Source organism: Euprymna scolopes, chromosome 42, assembly GCF_053919585.1.
Source record: "Euprymna scolopes isolate OS-2025 chromosome 42, ASM5391958v1, whole genome shotgun sequence".
NCBI classification, from domain to species: Eukaryota; Metazoa; Mollusca; class Cephalopoda; order Sepiida; family Sepiolidae; genus Euprymna; species Euprymna scolopes.
In genome coordinates, this window is record NC_136523.1 from 651,973 (window position 1) to 677,500 (window position 25,528).

The following is a 25,528-nucleotide window of genomic DNA, read 5'->3' on the forward strand; positions in this document are numbered from 1 at the left end:
GGTTTCTGATTGGTTGGTAGCAGAACGTGAATTAATTCGTCAGTTCCTAGCAGCATCTTTTATAAATAGAATCGCCTAACTGTGTGGGATCATACCCCATCATGAATCAAAAATATTGCAACATATTGTTATTGTTATCAACTTGCATGAAAAGAGCTATGTAAAAGATGCTTAAAACCGTTTGAATTATGCAAATACCATCAATAATTCAAAAGTTATGAGAATTTTAAGTGCCAAAATTTAATTAGGCTTTTCCGGGCATTTTTCTTTAGAAAAAGTGGGTTAAATTACGGACCTCAACATTTCAAGAAATTCAGTAATTTCGCCACCATTTATTTATTGTTAAGCTATTCTCATGAAACTTGGCACTCTTATGTAAAATTGTGTGCTCTTTCTGATTATGCAGTCAAATCTGATGCATCTCTTTACCATAAGTCATGAATTATAGATTCAGATGTACAAATTTCAATTTTTTTTTTTTTTTTTTTTTTTTTTTTTTACACTGGCACATGCCATACAGTGGGTGTCTATTCATGAACAAAACTAAGTATTATAGTAGTATTTAAATATAGCTTTATTAAGAATAGTCATTTTCCTGCTTCCTCACCAAAGAAGAGCTTAATCTGGGTGTAGCCATTGAATGCCTAAAGAGCATTCATGGCCGGTATTTACTACTCCCCTCACAGAAAAAAAAATTGAATAGATATGAATTAATCTCAGAAATAAATCAAAGAAAATGTTTCATATAGATTTTGGATTTCTGTAAAAGATGGAAATTCCCATAGTCGACCAGAACTTATGCCTTTTGGGACCAGTCCAATTTTCAATTTTGTAAATCCTTTGACCCAAAATATACCCCTATTTTCTGAGATGCAATCATAAATCGTACTCTACATGAATCCTCGATGTAACTTTCACAGTACTAGGATACCAGGAATCCTGATAAGCAACAACTATATATTCACCAGCTGATGGTAATTTTTGTCATTTCTACTCTATCGTTTTACTGAAAATTGAACTACATAAACTAAGAAATAAAACGGTAATTTTTTTACCTTGTTTCCACTTAAACATTTAAAAATGATTACTTTTATGTTTTAGAGTATGCTGAAAACGAATATCACATTTAAATTTTCTGCAAATAAGTAGTTTTCCGGATACTAAGCAATATAATTTCTTATGCTATCGCTGGTGGCCATCTTGGTATTCACGAGTGTGCAAACCTAGTCCCAAAAAACTATGTGCAAACGCATGTACCAAGATGGCCACCAGCAATAACATTGCTTAATATCTGGAAAGCTACTTATTTGCGAAAAATTTAAATGCGATATTCGTTTTCAGGATACACAAAAATCTTAAAAGATAGTCATTTTAAAGAAAAAATGTTAAGGTGGAAACAAGGTAAAAATTTACAAAATGCATCAATGAAACTTTTTTTCTTTCTTTTTTTACCTCAAAAAAAAAAAAAAAAAAAAAAAAAACGTATATACTTAGTACATTTTGTTGGGTTTTTTTTTTAATGCTTAGTTTAGTACATGTGTACTAAAAGCGCTAAAAACGACAAGATAGTATTGTTTGGAAATCAAATTTGAAAAACTTAATTTTTTTTAAATTGACAAAGTCAGAATAAAAAAAAAATGAAACTTTTCTGCTTTCGTTTTGAAAGCAGAAAAAAGTTTTCTATTTTTAAGAGAATACAAACTCGTTAATACGATGACAGCGATGGTTAGTGCATAGCGAGCCATGGCTGTCATCGTTTCCCTTTAAGAAATTTGAATTTATATAAAAGATAACATTTTAAAGAAATTTCCGCACAATTAATAATTATCAAATATTTACATATACATGAAAATAATTCTGAAGCTATTATCTATATGAAAATGGATGATATATACTTATATATTATATGATTTATCTTATCAATTTTGAAATATTCTTCGTCAACTTTGCTCGGTCGTAACTTTGCTTCCTGTGGTCGTAAAAAAATCAAAAACCAGTAGAGATGGACCGTAAAATTTCAGCTATATCCACTCAAATTTAACCTCGCGCATATGTATCCAAATATGTATGAAATGCAAACATTGAAAAATGTTTCCCTTTTTGCTGTCGTAATTTTTTTACTGTTTTTTCATTTTGGAGCATAAAAACATTGAACGCATAAAAGCAAAATAAATTAACATCATTGGAATGCTTATTCTATTCTTTTCCCATCAATGTAATTCTTTTAAAAATTGACCAAAAAATAAAAAAGATATGACTTGTTGAAGCACATTAGGTATGTAATATTGCCGATGTCCACGAAAATACAGCATACGCTTGTAATGCTAGTATATATCAGCATCGCATAAAGAAATTAAATGTTTGCCCCAGGCAGGGAATGTTTGACCAGTTAATCTGAGAACTAACTGAAGTAAATTAAAAGGAATGAAATTGAATTCTTGCAAGATATGATCCTCAAGTGTCTTTGGTTTCTCTGTACAAAAGTTTGTCAGGTCACCAACATACAAAGAAACACCGACCAATTATTAAAATAAAGAAAATAGTGCGCCATCTCCTTGGATCATCCAACACGTCCTCTGGATTGCGGACAGGAGCATCTGCTCTATTAATAGATCACTTTGAATAACCGATAAGAAACATTGATATGGAAAATATGAAAAAGATAAACAAGACCTCAACATGTTAAGATATCAGGTAAGCAATGGGTGTAAACCTTCCTGGCTCTGGAGGCCCTGTCGGTGGGGCATTAGAATACGCCGACTGCCCCCCTGCAGAGGGTAAAAGTCCCTCAATGGGGGTCCTGGATATGACCTTAAACTATATCCAGTGGTGAGGCCCCAGCTTGTGGGCTTTGGGAAGTGTGGAGCACCCTTTAATTACCATTGCTCTCAGGTCCACTCTGACCCGGAGTGGTAGTACCTGTTAGGGTCCTAACTATGGGTTAAATAGAAACCGATGTGAAAACAACAAATGTATTCTATTAAAAAAATTTTTTCTTCAAAATCTTTGGATTTGGCATTAAATAACCCGAAAAGGGTTGATATGCCGTAAAACAACCAACCAACCAAATCCTGGCTCTGGAAGTGGCAATCTAGTCATGATAGAGGCCAACCATACCACCAGTATAGCCTAGATAAAAATAAAGTCCTGGCTCCCTACCGAGTGGAACGATAAAATTGTCACCCTAAAAAAGACGATATGATTTCATTTCCGTTTGATGGAAACCGGTTTTCTTTTTTGATGCACACTATCTTCTAGCTGGCCAGTTGAGTAGGAGCCTTCTGTGATGTCTGAAAGTTACAATGTTCAACATCTCTACTACATCCTCAAGTTACCTGAATTTATTTTTTCAATAAAATCATTAAACTATTTTCTTTTATTAAACGTTTTCTTTAGGGCGACAAATTTATCATTCCATCCTGTATTTTCATGATGTGCAGCCCGAATCAAAGTCTGTTGCACAGAAGGTTTCATTATATTGCTGCTTTTTCTAGTTGCACAGGTGGAGTAAACATCAAATGAGATCATGACAAATTGAATGGACATGTTCCCCACAAAATTACAACTCAGTATCTGTAAATTAATACCATAGTACCTTTAACATACGCATGGGTGTATCATTGTTTCTAGATAAATTATTTGAGTGGAAGATAATATTAAAAAGGGGATAGAAGGTGATGTGGTCTGGGCAAAAAAAATGTAAGGGATTTAACCCTTTATAAAAAAAAAAAAAAAAAAAAAAAAATGGCAAGAACAAGTTAAAACGAAAAATGTTTGCATATTTAATCTCTAGATAAATCCGTTTTCATCTAACAATCTAGTTGTAAAGTAAGAGCAACAGACAATATATTTATGTTTAATTTTTTTTATTTCATCTTTCCCGATCTTTGTCTAACATTTTCTTCATTTAATTTTCATTCTTCAAAAGTGAGCAACTTTAAAAAAAACTAACAAATTGATCAGAGGTTTGTTTCCAACAGTAAAAACTTTTTGAATTAACATTCATTTTACATAATGATGTTGCTAACTTTTAGATGCCCTATAAATCTGGTGCTAATCACAGCAGCTTATGTCTCAATTAGCACTATGCCATTTTGGAGGTAAGAAGAAAATTTTTGAAATTTAAAAAAAAAAAAAAAAAAAAAAAAAAAAAAAAAAAAAAATAGAAACAGATCCAGAAATCAAAGAATCTAACATATTTTTTAAAGTTCTATTTCTGTAACTCTCCCAACCAATAAAAAGATAAGACACCGATTTCTACCACTGATAAAACCATTCTTGAGAATTACAACATTGAAACTTTAATCTAATATTCTTGTGTAACAGGAATTGGAATAAATACATAGAAGATACTGCCAAGTCTGCTCCAAAGAATGTGGGCTCTCTCTAACAAGCTAGAAAACTTATCACATCTGTCAATATCCTATATCTCAAAACCACAAACAAGGTGTAACAAAAAGGGGGGAGCAACTTAATACGAGGTGTCATCTACTGTCCAATCAGTGAAATGTTGCATCACTAGATTTTTGCTTTTGGAATTTATTCAAACTTCCTTTCATGTTTTGCAATTTGTAAATATTAAAAATTGAAAAATTAAAACTAACATCTCTCCTCCATTTCTAAAGAAATCTATAATATAAATCTCACCTGTCCATTTAAATGTATGTATGGATGTATGGATGTTTGTACATCTGCCTAAAACTTTCGACAGAGGCGTCGGATTTTCACAAGATCAGTATTGTTTTGTCAGGCGACAAATATTGAAAAATTGGTCAAAAACATTAATTCCTTCACCCTCAACTGGGCACTTTTCTACAGGGAGTAGGATCGCTTTTTTTTCCCCCCCATATTTTCGAAAGTCAACCCCTCTTTCGATTGACTAGCCTTAATTTAAACCCACGTCATCTCCAGTTTAGCGATGGACACAACGGCAAAGATGTCACTTTTTTTTTTTTTTTTAAACGTTTTCCTCCTTCGTGGTACGGGTTTGAGCCTGCCTACCTTCTACATTTTATTTTTTGCTGGCTCAACACACATCTCCAAACACCCGAACAATGTCGGGCACCCAGGCTAGTCTTTAAACTTTTTTTTATTTTGCTTGTTCCTTTCCTTAGTTCATGCATATGCTTTGAAAAAAAAACAAAATATTTAATGCCAAAGTGCTTTAAAAAAAAAAAAAAGTAAATAAATAAATAAATTAAAAAAATTTTTTTTAAAAAGCCAAATTCACAAAATTTGACGTTAAAAAGGTCAAACTGACAGTCTGGACAAGAATATGAGAGTGGTCTTGTTTTTTTTTTTTTTTAATATAAAAATATGATCATTGTTTGTAATAAGTGAGAAAATTTCAGCATGCAGTAGTTCTTCACTGAAGAAAGTCAATAAAATGTTATATAAACAGGAACATTCAAAAGAAACAGGGCAAAAACAAAAGCAGAACAAATTGTCAAGAGGTGATGGACTGAAAGATTGTCTATGTGAGCACAGTATTGGTTTTGAGAAGTTATTAGTACTTATTAATTTACCTCATTTGGGTGAGTTTTATATTTAAAACTGAATAGACACTATTTTCATAGGAATGAAAATCTCATTTACGTTTAATTGTTTTTTCTATTAAAAAAATAAAAACTAATCTTTGTGTTATCCAGAAAAAGATCAGCTTTATCAAAACATTTTAAATATTTTTCATTCTGTAGCTACAAGAAGTAGGTATTCTGCAGAGAAAATTACTGGCACAAGCTACTCTAATGTATAAAGGACTGTATGTATGCAGGTCTTGCTAAAAACTTAAAATACCCGACAGACCTCCCATAATTTTTTTCTTCTAAATCTTATTTAACGTTCAAGAACTAATCAACTTTCAATGTTATGTACAGGAAAGTAACTAGTTTTGTTTTTTTTTCAATTCTTTCCCTTTGTCGACTCAAGTTATGTGCATTGATGTTGAGCGAGAATAATGGGCCAAGCAAAGAAAAAAAAGGACGAAAATGAGAGAGAGTTATATTAAACTTGCACTGGGCAGTGCCAAGTAGACTTGCTAATCTTAAATGAGGTTGCAAATGGTCTGCTACTATGAATGTTAGGAGAGGATTAACAGTTTCCAAAATCTTATTCTCCCACCCCCATCAATTAATAGATCCAATCTTTGACATTGTTATAATCATACACCACCAAATGTCGCAACAGTTTTTATGTCTGGTCTGTATGAAGTCATATCCAGCAAGGGAGAGAACATCACTTATAAGTGTGTGTAGACCTCACTCCTCTCCCACACAGTTACAACATAAAAGGAACAACATAAACACAAAATTAAGGTCTTCAACAAAGTTTTATTCTCTGATGTTTCTACTTGGATACAAGAAGAGTCATGTTAGATTCCAGTTTTTCCTTTTTTTTTTTTTTTTTTATCAATATTATTACTTTCCAAACATTTTTTTTCTTCATAAAAAAAAAAAATAAAAAATTTTTTTTAAAGTTCAAATTAAAACAAGATAAAAATAAATATGAAAACTTAAAAAAAAATTAAACTGAAGTCGAAATTTTCAATTTCAACTTTTTGGGAAGAAAGAGTTGTTGAAATACCCCCTCCCTCCACATATATACACTATTTACCAAATTTATTATTTTGGATCAAGTTCATACTATTTAATAATTACAGTACATCCCATTAGATTGGCAAATATATATCACACACAAACACACAGGATCCCAGGAAAACCAAGTGGTAACAAAATATGGATAACAGCATCTATTCTTAAAAAGCCCTCAGATACAAAGTTAAATCGTAGTGGAATCAAGTGTAAGCTCCAGGAATGAACCCCTTGATTTCATAAAACTAACTGAAAAAAAAAAAAAAATTCTTCAATGACATTTGTCTTCTGTATGTAAAGCTATTGCATTACACTATCTGTTGATTTTAAATAATAGTAGGGAAGGAACTGATCATTTTAACTAAGCATAAAAGCACTAATCTTCTGTTAAAAGAGTACTTTCAGTTATCAGTTTTGGAAAAACGTAAATAAATGAATAGTCTCAATTAAACAATTCCTCTCACTTTTAAATAGCTGCATTCATTTAATAAAGTACAGAATGCCAATCACTGGGGTTGGAATTTCTAGTCTCACTGTCTAGCCACACTGATGAGTATTCCCAAGAGCAGAGCAAGACAGGTTTGTTTTTATGTGGAAAAATTTAGCTTCCTAAAAAGGAACAATCTAGATCGAGAACAAAAGCAAAATTGCCTCTGTTTAGAAGGATTTCTCCTTCACTAATTGAAAGTAGAAAATATGAAATGTAACATCAATACAGATACATTTTGCTCCAACTTAGATGGCCGGACTCCTTACAAAATTGTTTACCATTTACAATTATTCCGAACACAAATGGATATAAAAGGGGATAAAAAAATACACTATGCTTTCCCTAAAATTTTAAATTGATGCGAAAAACAAAACTCACTAGAACGACATGTCAAAAAAATTGCCTTTCCTCAGAGTTTGTTATATATGGTCCAGGATATTTATATATAACAGGATATATTGTTATATATGGTCCAGGATGTATATTTAGGGTAGCGTCGGCTTCGTAGAATCAAGTTCTAATAGTAATTTCCATTTTTTTATTTCAAAATACAACAGTGTTCGTTTCTGAGAAATACTACCCTTTTTTTTCTTTTTTTAAATCACTTGCATCTTGTGCAGCATTCACTTTAGGTTGAGTCAGCTTCCTCCAAAAGAGGAAGTTTCTAGGGAAACTTAAATTCATAAGCAGTCCTCAGTTGCATATATATATATATATATATATATATTGGTTATGGGGTAATTAATGACTTTTTTGCAGGAAAGCGTTTCCATGTTGAGAACTGGTGCATTAAGGTCATCTTATATAATATTATCTATGAATGATAATATAAGAGTCTATAAATTTGTAATGCCAATTCCCAAAAGGTAACCCATCTTCTACTTACTAGGCTCAACGTTACTTAACTTTGGTGATCTAACTAGAACCAGTATTAACATGATTATGTTTTAAAAATAGCCTGTTTATAATCACTCGAAACAGGAGTAATAATTTCATTAAAATAATTAACCAATAAATATTCATGCACAAACTCTAGGTTGTCGATAATGCGAATGTAAACAGATAAGCAATAAAATTCACTTCGTAAGGAGTGTAACAGAATCAGGATAACGGGTCTCGACTGACGACTAAATAGTCCGGTCTTGAATTTCTTAAAGCAATACTTTTCCATAAGAAAAAAAATGTCCTTCAGTTATCAGTATCAAAAATATATAAATGAATAACTTCATTTAAATACAGTTGTTTCATTAGCTCAGTTAATACAGCACCAGATCCTGGTTTCAAATTTTGCAATATATATATATTGTTTGTTTCATGGCTTCAATTTTCCATACTATAATAACTTACATTCATGTATATATAAAGCTTCTAATTCATACAAGAGATTTATACATTCGTATCAGTATTAGTAGTATCAGGCAACTGAGCCCGAGTCGTTTGGCTATCAAGTGTACATATTTTGATAGTACATGAAATTTCTTGGCATACAACACACTCGCTTTGTTTCATGCACACGCACACAATGAAAGGCGATTCGGGTTTAAATTCCATCCAAGTTACCAAAATGAAAATAATTACAACCGATTTTATATTTCACACAAAAGTATCTACAAGCATTTAAAATAAGGTTTAACATGGCTGCCGAGAAAGTTTAGCCCAACAAAGAAAAACAAAACTTACATCAATACAACAAATTTTACGCTTATTAACAGCCTAACAGGATTTGGTGTCGGGTTAGCAATACAAAGAAACCCATTTTGTTCAGCACTAGATCTACTACTTAGTTGTTGCAGTTATAGAAACCCCATTCTTTTCATTCAAACTTGAGGTTTATGCCGTCACAAGTCAAACATGTACACACTGCTTGACATTAATACCTGTTCCACTGTGCTATAACAGTATCATGAAGGTAACGAAACTTCCAACAACTCAATACTTTTATCATCCAGATAAATTTTCTCCAGAGTTCTCATCCATCTCCATTTACTTAGACATTGTTTATCGTCTCAACCTCCCAGTAACTCCATTGCACTTTTTATGCACCCAACATGTACAAGTACCGCAAGAAAAGTGTTTTGCAGCCGATTCCTTTCCATAAACAAAGAGAAGCTTCATCACATACCTAAAAATTGATCATACTTTTAAAAAACAACTCTCTCTATCCCAAGTAGATGCTTTGAACAAATGCACATCAGCATATGGAAAAAAATTGAAATGAAATAAAAAATAATCAAAATAAATTAGAATTTTTTTTTTTTAAATTCAGATCTATTAAAAATATCTGTACAAAAATTAAATAAAAAATTATATAATGACCAAACATTCATCATTTGACAAACAAGTTGATTTGGGGTGAATACATACACACACGCATGTGTGTATACATGTATATGTGTGTATGATTCTGCATTTTAAGGAAACTAAAAGTAAACATCCTTTCTAAGCCAAGGTGCTCATATAACCCGAGTTTATACCCAGTCTTATAATGTTGGGATGAATGGATGGCCTGAATCATCCCTGTGACAGGATGGTACCCGTTAATACATATGCAAGACTGGTACCCGTTTATACACATGTATGGAGCGTTTTTCTTATAGCACCTGGTATTCCCAACGGTCACCCATCTAACCAGGCTCAACATTGCTTAACTTTTGGGGGTCTGGCAAGAACCGGTGTACCAATGTGATTTAGCCGTAAACAGTTGGGGGGGAGGGGGACTATAATATCACTATAGTTAGCATTCACGGACAAAGCCTGGAAAGAACCAAACACAATGAACAAAAAAGCAACCTCAGAATTCAAGAGCAATGCACCCCCTCCTTTTAGGAAAGAAAAGTTTAAGAAATTCACATTATTGAACAAGCTTTTCTTTTAATATATTTTATTCAATGGACACCGCATTATTTTGATCATAAACTCTGGAAACAGCCTGCACAGTTAAAAAAAAAAAAAAAAAAAAAAAAAAAAAAAACAAACATGATGATTAATCAGCCAATCATTAGACTTTAAATGGCAATTCAGTTAGGTGACTAGAAGATTAGTGTAGAATTCAATTAAAAGAAGGAATCTGAAGCCTACAAAAAATGTATTCATAAAAATATTAAACTAGAAAAGTCACAGCTGAAACATTCATGTTGCCAATAATATTTGTATAAATCAAAAAATTCATACAGAGTGCTTGATTATAGTAGTAAGAGCATAATATTCATAAACAAGTTTAGTTTATTAAATTTATGTTACTTTTGCAATAATGACAGTTTAAATGATTGAAAATTACATCTCTTACATTAATTCATTGTAAGGTAAATTTCATAAGTTATTGATGCTTAAAAAAAAATTAAAGTAAACATTCAAGCAATAAAAAGCATCAGATTTCAATTATTTCCTCATAGTTCAGCAGTAACATCTGACTACGACAATTTCATTGTAGGTTTGAATCTTACCATAGTCAGCTGTGGATACAGCAAAACATATGCATTATACATATTACATACACTGACAATACAACATAACTCCTGTGAAACTGAAACAATATTTCGATCAATTTTATTCAGATAAGCAAAAGTAAAATTTTCATGCCGGTAATCACATTTCAATAAAACTAATATTGGGAGTTAAATTTTTTCACTTATATCGAAGGAGTTAAATTTATTAGATTTATCAACATTTATTTTTCATTGCGAGTATAAAAAATCCTTTTAAAACAAACTTGTGTTACATCCAAAATTGTATTGAAATTGAATAAAACAGTTCACATACACTGTTCTAGTCATTTACAACATGTGGAGTTGGCAAGAAACCCAACTGATATAGAAATGCTTAAATATAAATAAAAAGCATATCTTTATTATTGAGTACTCTTACATAAACCTCATTAAATTCGCTGCTTTTTATCTTTTATTAACCTGGGAGATGAGATATATATATATATATATATATATATAGCATTTAGGTTTTCCTATGATTTTAAATCATGTGTCGAATAAGGATATGAAATCTTTTTACAAATATATTGTCATGAAAACTTCCTAATCTAATGAATTATACCCAATACTAATAAAGCATAGTATGCTTAAATGAGAATAGAAGTAAAAAATATATTGTTACATTATAAAAAAATTTCTTAATGTGCACATAAATATGAAAATAGATTATGTAACAACATATTTGGTTAGTTTTACTCTTAACTATACAAGTCTTACTCTTTCGCAGCAGTATAGGAAGAATTCATCTGCAAGCTTGTAGCCCTAATTATACTCACTGGTTGAAGTATAAGTGCAGCCAACTGAAGACTTATATATAAGTCTTACTCTGAACTAGATAAGTCTTACTCTGAACTATATAAGAATTAAGAAAATCTGAACACAAACCAGACAATTATTTCAACAACTGGTCTCTTCCAAGTTTGTGATTGTAACAGCATTCAGCCAGAGTTGGCCGAGCTCTAGATGAGTTTACTGCATCTTGCATTAAGGCAGTTCACTCTTACCAATTGACAGTCCTTGGCATATGTCAGCCTTGCCCAGTTTCAGCAATGAACAAAAAACATGGAGGTCAACCACCAGATCCACGTGTCTCCTCTATTCCTATACAAGTCTTCAGTTGGCTGCACTTATACTTCAACCAGTGGGTATAATTAGAGCTACAAGCTTGCAGATAAATTCTTCCTATACTGCTGCGAAACCTGGCCTCTGCACAAAGATCTCCATTCACTTTAAATGTATTGCCTTTGACGCATGCTATGCATCTGTCTTTTGGAAAATAAAAAATCTCAGTTTATGTCAAAATAATTATTCTCTGTATTTTTTTTTATTCTTAAATATTTGCTTTCTACATTGAATACCTTGATCACTCGAGTGTAATATATAACATCTGATATATTTATAGATTTATATAATTTGATGTTAAACTAAGTTTTTGGATTGAACTTAAAAATAAAAACTCTAGTGCGCAAGTATATATTGTATTTCTTTCATTTTCAGAGTATTCTATATTATTGCAACATGTCAATATACAGATTATAAATACTTTACGATCTTGCATCAGTTTCGTGCTTTCTCACAATCAGATAAGAATTTACCAATTTTCTTTGCTTTTTCGAAAAGACTACGAATACAGTAAATATTATAATCGGACAACTGTGAGAAAACCTAAATCTGCCATGAAATAAAATAGAAAGTTGTACATAAATTTAAATAGAATAGAGAAAATAATGTATAAAACAATATAATCAGATTAACTTCAGAGATTTTAAGAGGCCATTTTCCAAGTCATTTTCTTCCCCCTAAACAGTTCATTATATCTGAGTGTAAATCTCATCTAAAAAGAAATGGTTTTAGTTTTTAACTCATCTTACTTTCCCTCAGTGTTGCTTGAGTTTTTGCTTCTGTTTCACATTTTGTAAACTACATAGATTTGTGTTTTTTAACCAGTTTTTTTTTTTTTTTCAAGTTAAATTTAATTATCACAGTATTATTGATCATTAAATTATTAATTGTGATAAAACTATCATAAGTGTTATTACAGCAATGTCGTTTTTCAGTTGTAAAATAAATTCTAAAACTTTCAATATTTTAATACCCAAGGATTACTAAACAAAAACTTCAACCTTAAAAGGGAAGCTACTGTTAAGGTAAAAAATCTGTCAGTTTTCTTTAAACAAAGGAGAAAAAAAATATCAAAATGGTAGGAACTAAAATATATTCATACCAATAAAATAGTGAAAGTATTGATCTCTCCATTTAACTTCACTTTGCCTTCATCTGGGGATCAGATATTTTTAAAATTTTGCAGCTCACTTTCCAGTTCAGTAGATCAACTGTTAAATTCCATTTTGCAACGTCTTATGCAATCACTTGCGTTTAAGTTTTCCTTGGTCAATTTTATGCAATTCAAGATGCTTTGCAATAATTTATACAAAATGTTTTACTTGACTGTACCATTATAACAGATTCGTCTAGGTTTTATACAGAGTAAAATATAGCAAATCCTCTGAATTGACGTGTTTGGTTTGATCAGATTTCACATTGCAGATCCATCAAACCATGGAGATGTTATTGTGCTTAAGTCAGGCAAGAGTTTATTGGGTTACGGCCCAGTAATTGTTGACACTCCTGACAGCTGCTGTACAAATTAGCTTGGATGTAGAAGTGGACAAAATTTGGCCTAATTTGATTCCTTCATTGTGATTGTAGAGAGTTCACATTCACCTCCTATGCTCAGCATATTTCTTGGCCAGAAGAAAGGTCTGCTGCCTCCACCATGTTGTCATCTAATACCACCTACTTATGGGGACGATATCCTATACTTGAAGTTGGGGCTTGGAACTAATTTAACTATTAGATATGACAGATGGGTGCTGCTTGGGTCCGACTTTAAACTCCACAAAATAAATTTACAAAGAAAAGCAAAATGTGCACTAATTTGTTCTGTTTTTCATATCAAGTGTTCATTTTGTCAGATTTTATTGCAGCTTAATAAAGCAAATAAAGATGTCATTAAGATTCACTATAAAAACAATTGTTAATAATGAAAATTGAATTGGATGATCACGCATAAAATATAAAAACTGAATTAAAAAGAAAAAGATTGAGGAAATGTAAAAATGATTGTAATATACAATATTTAAATAGATGCAGATTGGATATTATAAATGAACCAGGAGTTCCATAGAAAGATTGCTAAGCTTCAGTGTTCAAAATAGACTATATAAAAAGGCAGTTTTGTGTGTGTGTGTAGCTAATAGTCAAAAATTACAAAAACACAAAGTTGATATATTCTTTATCGGCATTGCTCTGGATGAATATCTAAAATTTAATAGAAATTAGGAGTGGGGGTCAAGTTGGAAAAGTTTCATCAGAAGGGGATCAGTCAACTCATTCACTGAGAATTCTTGTATAAAAGTTATGTGTCTGTATGTCCAGCTAAGGCAGAGGAGAAAAACTGAAGATAACAGGAAAGGCGAGTACAGAAAAGTAGATATAAATGTTAGAAATATGTGAGTCTTTTACTCCGGGCAATGCCGAGTAGCATTGACTAATAGATTATAAAGGAATTTTATAATTTATTAAATCTGGGAGGACATTAGTTACTGACATTGTATGAAACTTGATTCAATCAAAATATCCAGTCTATATCTAAATAAATATATAGGGCTCTTACTCACATAATTGAGCACTCTAGTCAATTTTTCTTTTAAGAAAAAAAAAAATTGACTCAATATTGAGCTACTGATATATCTGAAGAAGATTACATGATATTTAAGATATTATGAATCCCAGGATATATTAAATACTGCAGATAAAATTAAGATCAATGATTGCATGTTATGTTAAACAGAGCTTATATATTTTAGTTCAACAGAATATAAAATTTATAAGCTAATATTTTGTAATCATGTAATAGAGACAAAGATTTTCGAAATCATGTATCCAGGGAGAAATATTGTCGAGTGTTGATTTTTAGAGCATGATTACAAAATTTGGTAAATTTTTGTATTCTATTGAATTAATATACATATATACTTTCATATATACATATTTTATACATGCACAATGTATATTTTCAAATACATATTTGATGTATACATAAATACATTATCGACATAACAGTGTTACTTGTGATAGTACCAATAAGTGTGAATTTATTGATGACAATAACAGGAGAGTTAGTGCATACTCTCAAGCAGGTGCCTATTTACATATGTCTGCTTCGTTAGGACGAATTTAAAATTTTCATTGCTCAGTTGCAGTTGTACTGGTCCACATTCGAGGCATTATTCAACATTTACATTCATAACATTTTTTTCTTTTTTTTTTTTTTAGATCTTGTTCTTCTGCTCCAGCTTTTTTGTATCTTGCAGTCATTAGTTCACTACTGCTTTCCTTTTGGTTCCGACAAAATCAGGTCAAATAATCAAATCTTTCTCAGTTCTGCATTATCATTATCTCTTCAAGCGTACTAGTTCAACATTTTATATTTTCTTTTTTTTTTTTTTTTAGTTTTTAGAATTATTAAAACAGTTTGTACACTTTTGGGATGTTTATTCATCTTATTTAAAAAGTAATTTTTTTAGCGTTTAAAATATTTTTTAATGATTTTTTTTTTTTCTGATGTTCATTTTGTTTTTATGTCTATATTTTTTTATGTCTTCAATAATATCCCCACAATAAAAGCAGAAACAATTAAAAAATAAAAAAAATTATATATATATATTATATATTACATATATAAATATATATATTTCTCTAAACACCTATTTTTCTAAATGTAACTCTGCCACTGAGGCAGCAAGAGGGCATGAAGTGTCTTTACTGGCACAGCAGGCAACAATGGCAGCTCCTTTCCCGCTACCATCATGAGAAAGCATCAGGCGCAACTGAAAAACAAAAAGATAAAAATACTAATCCAACATCATTTTAACACTTGTTTTAAATCCTCATTCCTTTTAACAACTTGCTACTAATTTTATTGTTCTACAGCCAACACAACTATCTTCATCCCATTTCATATTATTTTTATTTGGTTTAGCTTCTATTTTACATGCTGGCATGTGTGACAGCTTTTAGAAATTGACTTCTAAACTAATTTCTCCCACTAGGTCTTTAATGAAAAGAAAAAGAGAAACAAACGTTTTCCTTGACCTTTCCCACCACCTTTCCCACCAAATGACCTTGCTATCAAACTGTTTTCCATCTACTAATCAATTCTTTCATCATATTCTGTTTTACATCTGTTTTACATGTTGGACAGCTTTTAGAAATTGACTTCTAAACTAACTTATCTTTAGACAGGACTTTATTGCTCTCAAATTCATCCTTGTCGCAGATTTTTTTGGCCATTCTGCCACTTCAACATCTAATAAGCCAGAAAATCTTCATTCTCTCAATGTAACGAAACCAACATCAATCATTCTGAACACATCTCCGATTTAATCTGTAGTTGAGCTCATCAGCTCTAAAGCCTTTAAAAACTTTCCTTTTTCTCCACACAAAGAAAAGACTCAACTACTATGAATAAAGTTTCTTTCCTAGAGCATCCCATCTACAAAACAAAATACCATGAAGCTGCTTCCCATCCTTTAAACCTAATTATGTTAAACTTGTTAAGCCATCCTCTTGGGTAATTAATTCCTTTCGAGACCTCTTCTGCTCATTCTAGGTTTTTAATCACAAAGCAGCGTCATTTAATATCCAACCATCATCCTCAAGTGACACCTTCCCCAACCAAATCTTGATAAGCAATAAGCAATCAGTAAAAGAAAAGTAATTACACATCCATTGCAGCATTCTAATGTTTCCACACAACACATATCCTTAACACTACTTTCATATTCTGATTTATAAAGTTGTACTTTGAAAAAGGAAAAAATGAAAAAAAAAAATAAAAAAAAAAAAAATAAGTGAAAAGGAGAAAAGGAAAAAAGGAAAAAAAAAAAAATGAAGTTCTTACTCTAGTGTTCGGACATAATGTAGTGATTTTCTCCACCATTAAGTCATGAAAATGTGGATGAAATCTGTAAAGGGAGCCATCAACAGCTACGGTCACTTCGGGACGTCCCATTTTATGTAGAATTGCTGCCGTGCCTAAAAACGAAAAATATTCCTCAAATTAAAATTTTATAAGAGCAATAAAAAAAAAAAAATAAAATAAAAAAAAAGTGAATAGAACAAATTTTTCTTAGAAAATTTTGGTTTTCTATGGAAATAAATCTGAATTATGACCGCCTCAAAATTATACATCAATAGACGCTTACGGCAACAAAAATTCCGATCTAGGGGAGATAACTAGCATAAACATAGCAAAAATAAGCATATTTTGGAAGGTATAATTTGGGATGCTTATTAATTAATGTACAAAAAAAAAAAAAAAAAAAAAAAAAAAGTAAACAACCCGTTACAATGAAACAATGTAAATTAATCAGCAAATTAAGGTTTTTGGTCTCATGCCGAAAGACACATCCGAAAATTGTTGGGGACGGGAACTGAGATGTTCCATCTCCATTTAATGAAGTTTCTTTGGCCGAAAAGGGAAAGTATTCCCCCATATAATCACTCATCAGGGAGCAATATTTTTTTTTTTTTTCCCCCATTAATTAAAAAGTTTTAATTTTTGTTGATTAATTAACATCGCTTCATTGTAACTGGTTGTTTACATTTTGTGTACGTTAATAAGTTTATTTTGTTTCTTAACATTGTTATATTTGAAAATGGCCTCAGAAATTTTCCGGATGACCTTCACCCAGTGGTTATGGGTATAATATTTGTGTTTTTTTTTTTTTTTTTTTTTTTTTTTTTTTTTTTTTTTTTTTTTTACTGCTTCGGCAATTTCCGGATCTAATCTCTTTCAGGTATAGTTTGATTGCTAACTTGTTTCCTTTTCATAAACTGTTTCAGCAATTTCCGGGACTCTGCTATAGTATTCATATAATTTTTTTTTTTTGGTACCTCCAACGTGCACCACAGTTTTAATCCCTTCCCCTTGTATGTAACACGATGTAACTAATTTAATATCATCCTAACTTTTTTCACCATCTAATAAAAGAAGCTTCAAATAAACTGTTAATATATTTTTTTACAAAATACAAAAATAATGAAAATGCGAGACAAAAATCTTTTTTACATTATCTACGTTTTAAAAACAATATTCCTTGGTAGTGACGATTTTTAAGCCGTTGACACACCCAGGTTTTAAAAATCTAGCAAAAAATCAAATAGACATATTTTCCTGAAATTTTTTTTAAATTTATTCATTAAATAAACTTACATAAGAAAAGTAGAGTTCATTAAATATATTAGAGAAAATATTTTTGTAGGTGTTCTACCCCCTCTCCATATTTCAAGTTATGAAAACTAAAATAAATGTAGGTTGATAAAAATTTTAACATTTTTTAAAGCTGAAAAGATCGACTAATTAAAAAATAGTTTCAGAGGAAACATAATTTAATTTAAATACCAAAGAAACAAAAAATAAACGGGCAGGTGAAATTATTAAAATTTCCTTAAGGCCTTATCGTCTGACCCTCTAAGAGGAAACGTCAGAATGATACATTAAAAACTAAGAATCGAGTGAGGAAAGAGGGGAATTTGGTTTCAGTTGGAAGACCAGCGAGAAAAAAAAAAAAAATATATATAATCTCACTGTTCAGGTGGTTTTAAATCAGTAAATATTTCCAACTGATGTTTCAAAAGCTTTTGTCTACACAGGCTAGAAAAAAAAAGTTATATATATATATATATATATATATATATATATATATAATTCATTTTTTTCACTTACCTTAAAATTGTAAATAAAATTGGACATAAATTCAATATTATGAAAAAAAAAATAAACCGTTTTTCTTGATTTTATTTTCTCGGTAATATAATTATTTGAATTACAAACAGAATTCTAAAAAAAATACTTATTTTTAAAAAACTAAGTGATATTAAATTCAAATATTACGTGATATGAAGTTCAAAGCTTTTTTATATAACAGGTTTCCAATAGAAAAAAATATATTCATTTAATAGAATATATGACTCTTGAGATGATAAAAATTACAAAAGCAAAATCGACTAAAAAAAAAAAAAAAAAAAAAAAAAAAGTTTGGATTCGATTTAAAATGACAAATTTTGCGCCACTTTTTCCAAAAAAGTATGAACACCTGTAAGCACAGCATCTTTAGATACATGTATCAACAGAACAGGTTAACATTAATTTTATCGTCTGTAGTTCGCTATTAAAAATCTATTTGTTTTAGAAAAGGTAAGTCTTCTATTGTTTTTATCCATTTTTTTTTTTATTGTACATTTTATTTATTCATAAATTTTTGCTATGTTTATGCTGGTTATCTCCCCTATATCGGAGTTTTTGTTGCTATAAGCACCGTATTTCTATTTTTATGTTATTTCAATTTTTTTTTTTTTTTTTTTTTAATCTTTAAATTTTGTAAAGAAAATCTTTTGGTTAGCCATGTTTTATTTAAGAAAAACAGCCATACTATATAATACGTTTTAGAGGTCGATTTATAAAATTTTTACAATTTTTATTTTGGTTGTCATAAGTAGGGTGATCGAGAAAATTCCTTTTACAGGTGTCCCCTTTTATAAAGAGGGCTAACTTGTCAAGCTTGCTTCTGTTCTAACTTGAATTTGTCTATTTGTAAGAGTTACTTCCCTTTTGTCTTTTGATGACCTAACATCTTCCACACTGAGAAAAGGTTTATGTAGTGCCCCTTTTCCCTCATCTTGAAACCTATTTCTAACTTGCAGTCAATAATGGGGTTTTCCTGTTTACTACTTGGAAAAATTCCACCCTTTAGTGGTTGTAAAATTTCCCTAATCTATGATTATATAGAATTCTGAAAGGTTACATTTGCAGAACAATAAGTTGCTTTTATCCTTCAAAGTTGTGGATACTGTTTGGTCATCGAAACAAGTTTTGGTTATAGGTGGTTTGTTTGTTTAACCAGCATATCAACCTTCTTTGGGTCATTTAATGAGGTATACAAGATTTAAATTTTTGATACTTTCAGAATCGATTTTCGCTGGGTATATTCGGCCAATGTTTTGGTATAGTTTGTTTTTTGGTGGTTTTTATATTTTATGGTAAAGATTTGCTTGTTTTAAGAAATTTAGAATGGTTTTAGGATTTTCTTTATCAAAGAGTTTTTAAACTTGTAGCCTTGCAGTAGTGTTGACGTGTGAGATCATGACGGTCAAATAAAAAGTGTTTCACTGTGTAAGGTTCGTGACATGGTATACATTTGGAGGGTTCTTCACTTTTTAGTAGGTGGGAGTGAGTTATGTATGTGTGTCCTATCCGGATACATGATAAGACTACTCCTTTACGTTATTTTCTGGTATGTAGAAGGTTGTTTTGTTTTGTTTGTTTTTTTGCTTTTTTTTAAGTATAGGGGTAATTTGAAAGTTTGTTATTTTGGCAATTGTTCCAATTTTCTTGCCATTTCTTTTTGATAAAAATGTTTGTGATCCATATATGGGACCTTTATGTCGTTTATTTGTAGTTTTAAGGAATTTTTGGCCACCATGTCAGTTTTATCATTTCTACGGAAACCGTAGTAGTGACTGGGAATCCAACAAAAGAAAGTTTTATGTTGCATGATAGAATGGATCTTTTGTAACAGTTTGATGAGTAGGGGATTGTTTAATTTTTTATTGCTTCTAATACTGATAATGAGTCTACAAATATTATAAATTTTTTGGAGTTTTGGTTGGTGATAATATCTAGAGCTAGATTTATGGCTGTAATTTCTGCACTATAGATAGGAGTTATTTGGTAACCTTTTCTGCTGAATAGTGTTTTCTGAAATAGCGGCACATTCCACTTTGTTTTGATCTTTGGAGTCATCCGTGTAAATGTGTGTCCAATTTGGGTAAGAATCCAGAATGTTGTTTAGTTTTTCTCTATAGTCTGCAGGGTGAGTATCGGATTTAGGATAAATTGTCAGGTCTAGTATGACTTTAGGTTGATTTAACAGCCAGGGTGGGAGTTCTGTGAGATTTTCCTCATGGATGCTGGTTTGATCTATTGAGTTGTCTGTAAGTGGTTTGATTGTTTCTTCCATGTAGAGACCAAAGGGTTTAATTGCATTTTCTTTTTGTTTGAATAGAGGTGCATTGATAGGCAGAATTTTGGGGGTTTGATTTTAGTTTTAAATAATATTGTAAGTCTAATTTTTCACGTCTCAATTTTAGTGGAAGTTCATAGGCTTCAGCATATAAGCTATCTATCGGAGAGGTCTTGAATGCGCCCAGGACAAGTCTTAATCCTTTGTGATGATAGAATCTATAGTTTTAAGGTAACTTTTTCTGGTTAAACCATAGATAAAGCTTCCATAATCTAGTTTGGTTCTTAGAGTTCTATATAATTTTAAGAATGATGAGCAGTCTGATCCCCACTCAGTATTTGTTATAACCCTTAATAGTTGTAGAGTCTTGAAAGATTTTTATTTTAAATATTTTAAGTGAGGGATGAAGGAGAGTTTTTTATCAAAAATAAGTCCCAAAAATTTATGTTGATCAACTATTTTGATTTTTGATCCTTTTAGATTGAGAATAGGGTCATTGTGCATTTTTCTATGATTACAGAAATGGACACATTTAGTTTTAGTCGTTGAAAATTTAAAGCCATTTTCTGTCGTCCATTGTGTTTGTTTATGCACATTTGTAGTTGGCGTTCTGAAGTATGAATAGTTTTGGATCTATGGCAGATTACAAGGTCATCCACATATAAGGAGCCATTTATCTCATTGTTTAGACAATTTACGATATTATTAATTTTTATATTAAATAGCGTAACTAATAAAATGCATCCTTGTGGGACTCCTTCCTGTATTTTTGTGCCTGATGGGGTGGGTTCGATTCTTACTTTAAAACTTTTATCAGATAGAAAATCTTTTATCAGTATGGGTAGTCTGCCCTTTAATCCAAGGTTGTAAAGGTCTTTTATTATACCCTGTCGCCATGTTGTATCATATGCCTTTTCTAAATCAAAAAAAAAAAAAAAGATAGCTATTGCATGTTCTTTCCTAATGAATGCTTCTTTGATAAAAGGTCTCCAATCGGACTATATTCCTCTTGTTTCTAAAACCACTTTGTAGGTTGGCAATTGAGTCGTTCGTTTCCAGATACCAATTCAGTCGTTTATTTATCATTCTTTCCAAAGTTTTGCAGAGACAACTTGTCAATGCAATTGGTCTGAAATTTTGCGGATCTGAATTGTCTTTCTCTGGCTTAAGGATGGGGATCACAATAGCATGTTTCCAGCTATCGGGTAGTTTTCCCTTGAACCATATTTTGTTGAACGTATTTAAAAGATGTATTATTGATTTGGAAGGAAGTTGTTTCAGAAACTCATAATGTATCTCATCCGCCCCAGTAGCTGTATTATGTGCTTCGTTTATGGCTTTTAAGAGTTCATTTTTAGTAAAAGGATAGTTGTATTCTTTGTTGTTTGAGTTGAAATTTAATTTATTTATCTTTTTTCCTGTATTTTGTTTTGTCTTTTGGAAGGATTGACTAATTTTTGCTGGAGGAATTGTTTTAAAAGGTTTCAGCAAAAAGATTCGCAATATTTTTTGTCTCCGTTATTTTGATGTTTTGAAGGAGATGATTTAAAGGGGAGGGTGAGTTTTTACCCGAAATTTTCATTACCATGTCCCACAGTTGTTTGGGGTTTGCATTCAAGTTTATTTTATTTATAGTCTTTTCATGATGTTCTTTTTGCTTCTCTAATAACTTTACGAGCCACTGCTCTTTTTTGCTTAAAAAGGTTTAAATTGTATTTTGTTGATTGGAAGTTGAATTTTCGTAAGGCAGCTTTATGTTGGCGAATTGCTTTTTGGAATTCGTTGTTAAACCAGGGTCTTTGTTGTTTGTTTGTTCTGCTACTTTTAGGTATGCATTCATGTGCAATGGCTAGTAAAGTTTTAGAGAAGTATTCTATGGATTTATTTGGGTTTTCCTCCTCAGAGTTTTTGTTGGCATTTTTTTTATATTCCTCCCAATTTGCTTTTTTATTTTCCATTGGGAGAGATGGGTTTTTGTTTCTTTCAGATTTGTTAAAAAAAAAAAAAAAAAAAAAAAAAAATCACTGAAAAATGGTCGCTACCCCATGAATCTTCTAGAACCTTCCAGTTATAGTCCATGAGGATAGTAGGGTCACACAAAGATAAATCTAATGCTGAGTAGATGCCTGAAGCGGGATGAAGGTATGTGTTGGATTTATTGTTTAATATACACAAGTCATTGTCGTTAATAATTTTTTCAAGATTCTTCCCTTTCTTATCCAAGTATGCAGATCCCCATATATCGTTGTGACTATTGAAATCACCTAACAGTAAGAAGGGTTTGGGTAACTGATTTATTATTTTGTTCAGCTCTGCTTCGTTTACTGGATCCTGGGGTGGGATGTAGATAGTGCAGATATTTATAGTTCTATGTAGTGTGGCTGCTGTAGCAATGGCTTGAATATTAGTGATTAGATCTATTTTGTTTGTGGGATATTATTTCTAATAAGTATAGATACTCCTCCAGAGGCTTTCTGTTGGGTATTGTGGATGTGGTTGTATTCTTTGTAGTTTTTTTATATTTATTTTATCTTCAGCTTTTAAAAAGATTTCTTGGAGACATATGATGGCTGGTTGATGGTTTGTTAGAAGTGATAAGTCATTTATGTTGGGTTTTAGGCCCCGGCAGTTCCATTGGATGACTTTTGGGGTTATGATTAGATTTTATGTATTTGTTTTTAACTTTTGTTAGTCGTTGGTGTCTGATCTTCGATCTTCTGTGTCCATTTCCTCAAATCTGTTTTGGATTGAGTCTCTTGGTCTGGAAGATGAACGTGGTCTGTTTATTTTGATTTTAGCTTCTTTGTTGGTTGGTGGTTTGTTTCCTTTTCCTTCATGGGCATTTTTTGGTGTCTTTTTTTATCGGTGAGAGGGGTTGTTTCTGTGGGGGTTGTAGCACTTTGGGGTTTTGTGGGTCTTTTGGGTTGAGTTTTGGTTTGGAAGTTTTGTTCAGTTTTGTCATCTTTATTTTCATTGTTTATTTGTTTTGTAGCTTTTTTGAATTCTTCCATTAGTTCCCTTACTTCATTGAGTAATTTCATAATGTCTTCTGGTTTGATGTTTAATAGGTCTGTTTTTGTTGTTTGGTTATTTGGTCTGGTGGTATGCTGTATGTTTTTTTTTGTTATTTTTGAGTATTTTATATTTCCGGCTAGGTTACGAGCTTCTGGGAAGGTTATATTTTTTGTATATTTTATTTTAATTTCTTTTTCTTTCTTCCATTTGTCACATTCTTTTGAATTTGCACTATGACCTTTTTGGCAGTTAATACATTTTGGCTCTTTTTGGCAATCTGTGTGGGTCTCGTTTTCTCCACACCTCATGCATACTGGAGAGCGTGTGCACCGGTCTTACTGGTGTCCATACCTTTGACAATTGTAGCATCTGAGAGGGTTTGGTATGTACGGTTCTATATTTATTTTTTCATATCCTATTTTGATGTTACTTGGGATTTGATGAGTATTAAAGGTTAGAATATAGGAGTTTGTATCGATGGTTTCACCATATTTTTTTTTTTTTAATTTGGATCCTTTTTACATCGATAACATTTGGATTTTTTAGGTTAACTTTAATTTCTTCCAAGGAGCACAGGGATAGTTCTGAACTCCTGATTACTCCTTTACTAGTATTCAACATTTTGTGGGGATAGATTTTTACTTTTTGGTTATTAAAAAGTCTCAATTTAAAGATTTCTGTGATATGCTTTTGGCTTTCTACTTCCACTAGTAGTGTGCCGTTATTTAGTTTTTTGACCATTCTTGGTTTGATACTTGAGAAAATTTTCTCTATTTTGAAGAGAGGATACTTATTATCGGTTCTCCTTCGATTGCTTCAATAATTATGAAAAAAGGTAGATTTTGAACAAGATTTTGGTATTGTAATTCTGTTTCTGAATCTGAACTAGATTTGTCTGAAACTTCACAATGGTTTCTTTTCCAAGGCTTTTTATTTGCCATTTAAATATTTTGAAGTTTTCATTCTCCTGCTCACCACCCGCCTCGGAGCCCTATTTGGGAAGTGTTGGGGGGGGGGGGGGCCCATTCGCCCCCAACACAAGGATACAGGAGAAGTATACTCTTCCCGCTGATGGGCTCAAGCACCAGTGTTTCCTTCATCCTTTCTAATGGCCTCATTTCTATAAAAGATGTTGATTTTCCAACCGTGTTTTATCCATTCTTCAGCAAGTTGATTGACCCTCCAGCCACTGCTTACTAAATCAGTTTTTTGCCTAATGTGGGGAGCGTGAGCGTATTTTCTTGTTGTGTTTGTCTTGATTTAGTGCTAGTCATGACCAACCGATTCATTGGATCGGCCTATCCAACCACCTGTCTTAACCCAAGTAAGGGCAAAAGTGGCGTGTTGCACCTGATGTCTTAATAGGACCTTGAACATGATCTGCTCAACCACCAGGATCCCGTCCTTAGGCATTACAGGTTGCCACCCACGGTCAACAGGTGACCCCATTGAGAGACTTACTCTCTGCAGGGGTGAGGGCAGTCGGTGTATTCTAATGCCCTACCAACAGGGCCGGTTGGGAAGTAGGGGAAGGAGAAAAAAAAAGCGGGGAGGAAAGGGAAGGGGGCTGTTTTTGGTTTTGTAGAACACAATTAGGTTTTACAAAAGAGAATAGAAAAAAAAAAAAAAACCATCAATGTAGGTGCATTTCGTCTCAGGAAGCCAATAGACAGCCTGATCTGGTAGCACCAGTGGTTATAGGTGGATTCTTTCCACTGCTTTTACATTTTGATCGACAGCCATGGCCAAAAGTTCTGCCAATACAAGCATCATTACCAAATGATTTGACTGTCAAATGCTGAAGTAGAACCATCTCATAAACAGGGCTGACAAAGCTACAATGTTGACAAAACAGAGGCT

General features: G+C 31.7%; 1 protein-coding gene across 6 annotated transcripts in view; it reads right to left on the reverse strand.

Moving 5' to 3' along the window:
- Positions 1–15,089: 15,089 nt before the first annotated feature.
- The window catches only part of LOC145266906 (hexokinase-4-like), a 274,629-nt gene continuing 264,190 nt past the window's right edge, over positions 15,090–25,528 (reverse strand). For all 6 annotated transcript variants that reach the window (XM_080122690.1, XM_080122691.1, XM_080122693.1 and 3 more), the window contains 2 exons: positions 16,531–16,664; positions 15,090–15,457 (listed from right to left, as the gene is read on the reverse strand). In XM_080122690.1, the coding sequence (XP_079978816.1) occupies positions 15,335–15,457; positions 16,531–16,664 (257 nt within the window). In that variant the 3' untranslated portion in view covers positions 15,090–15,334. The remainder of the gene's footprint in view (positions 15,458–16,530; positions 16,665–25,528) is intronic.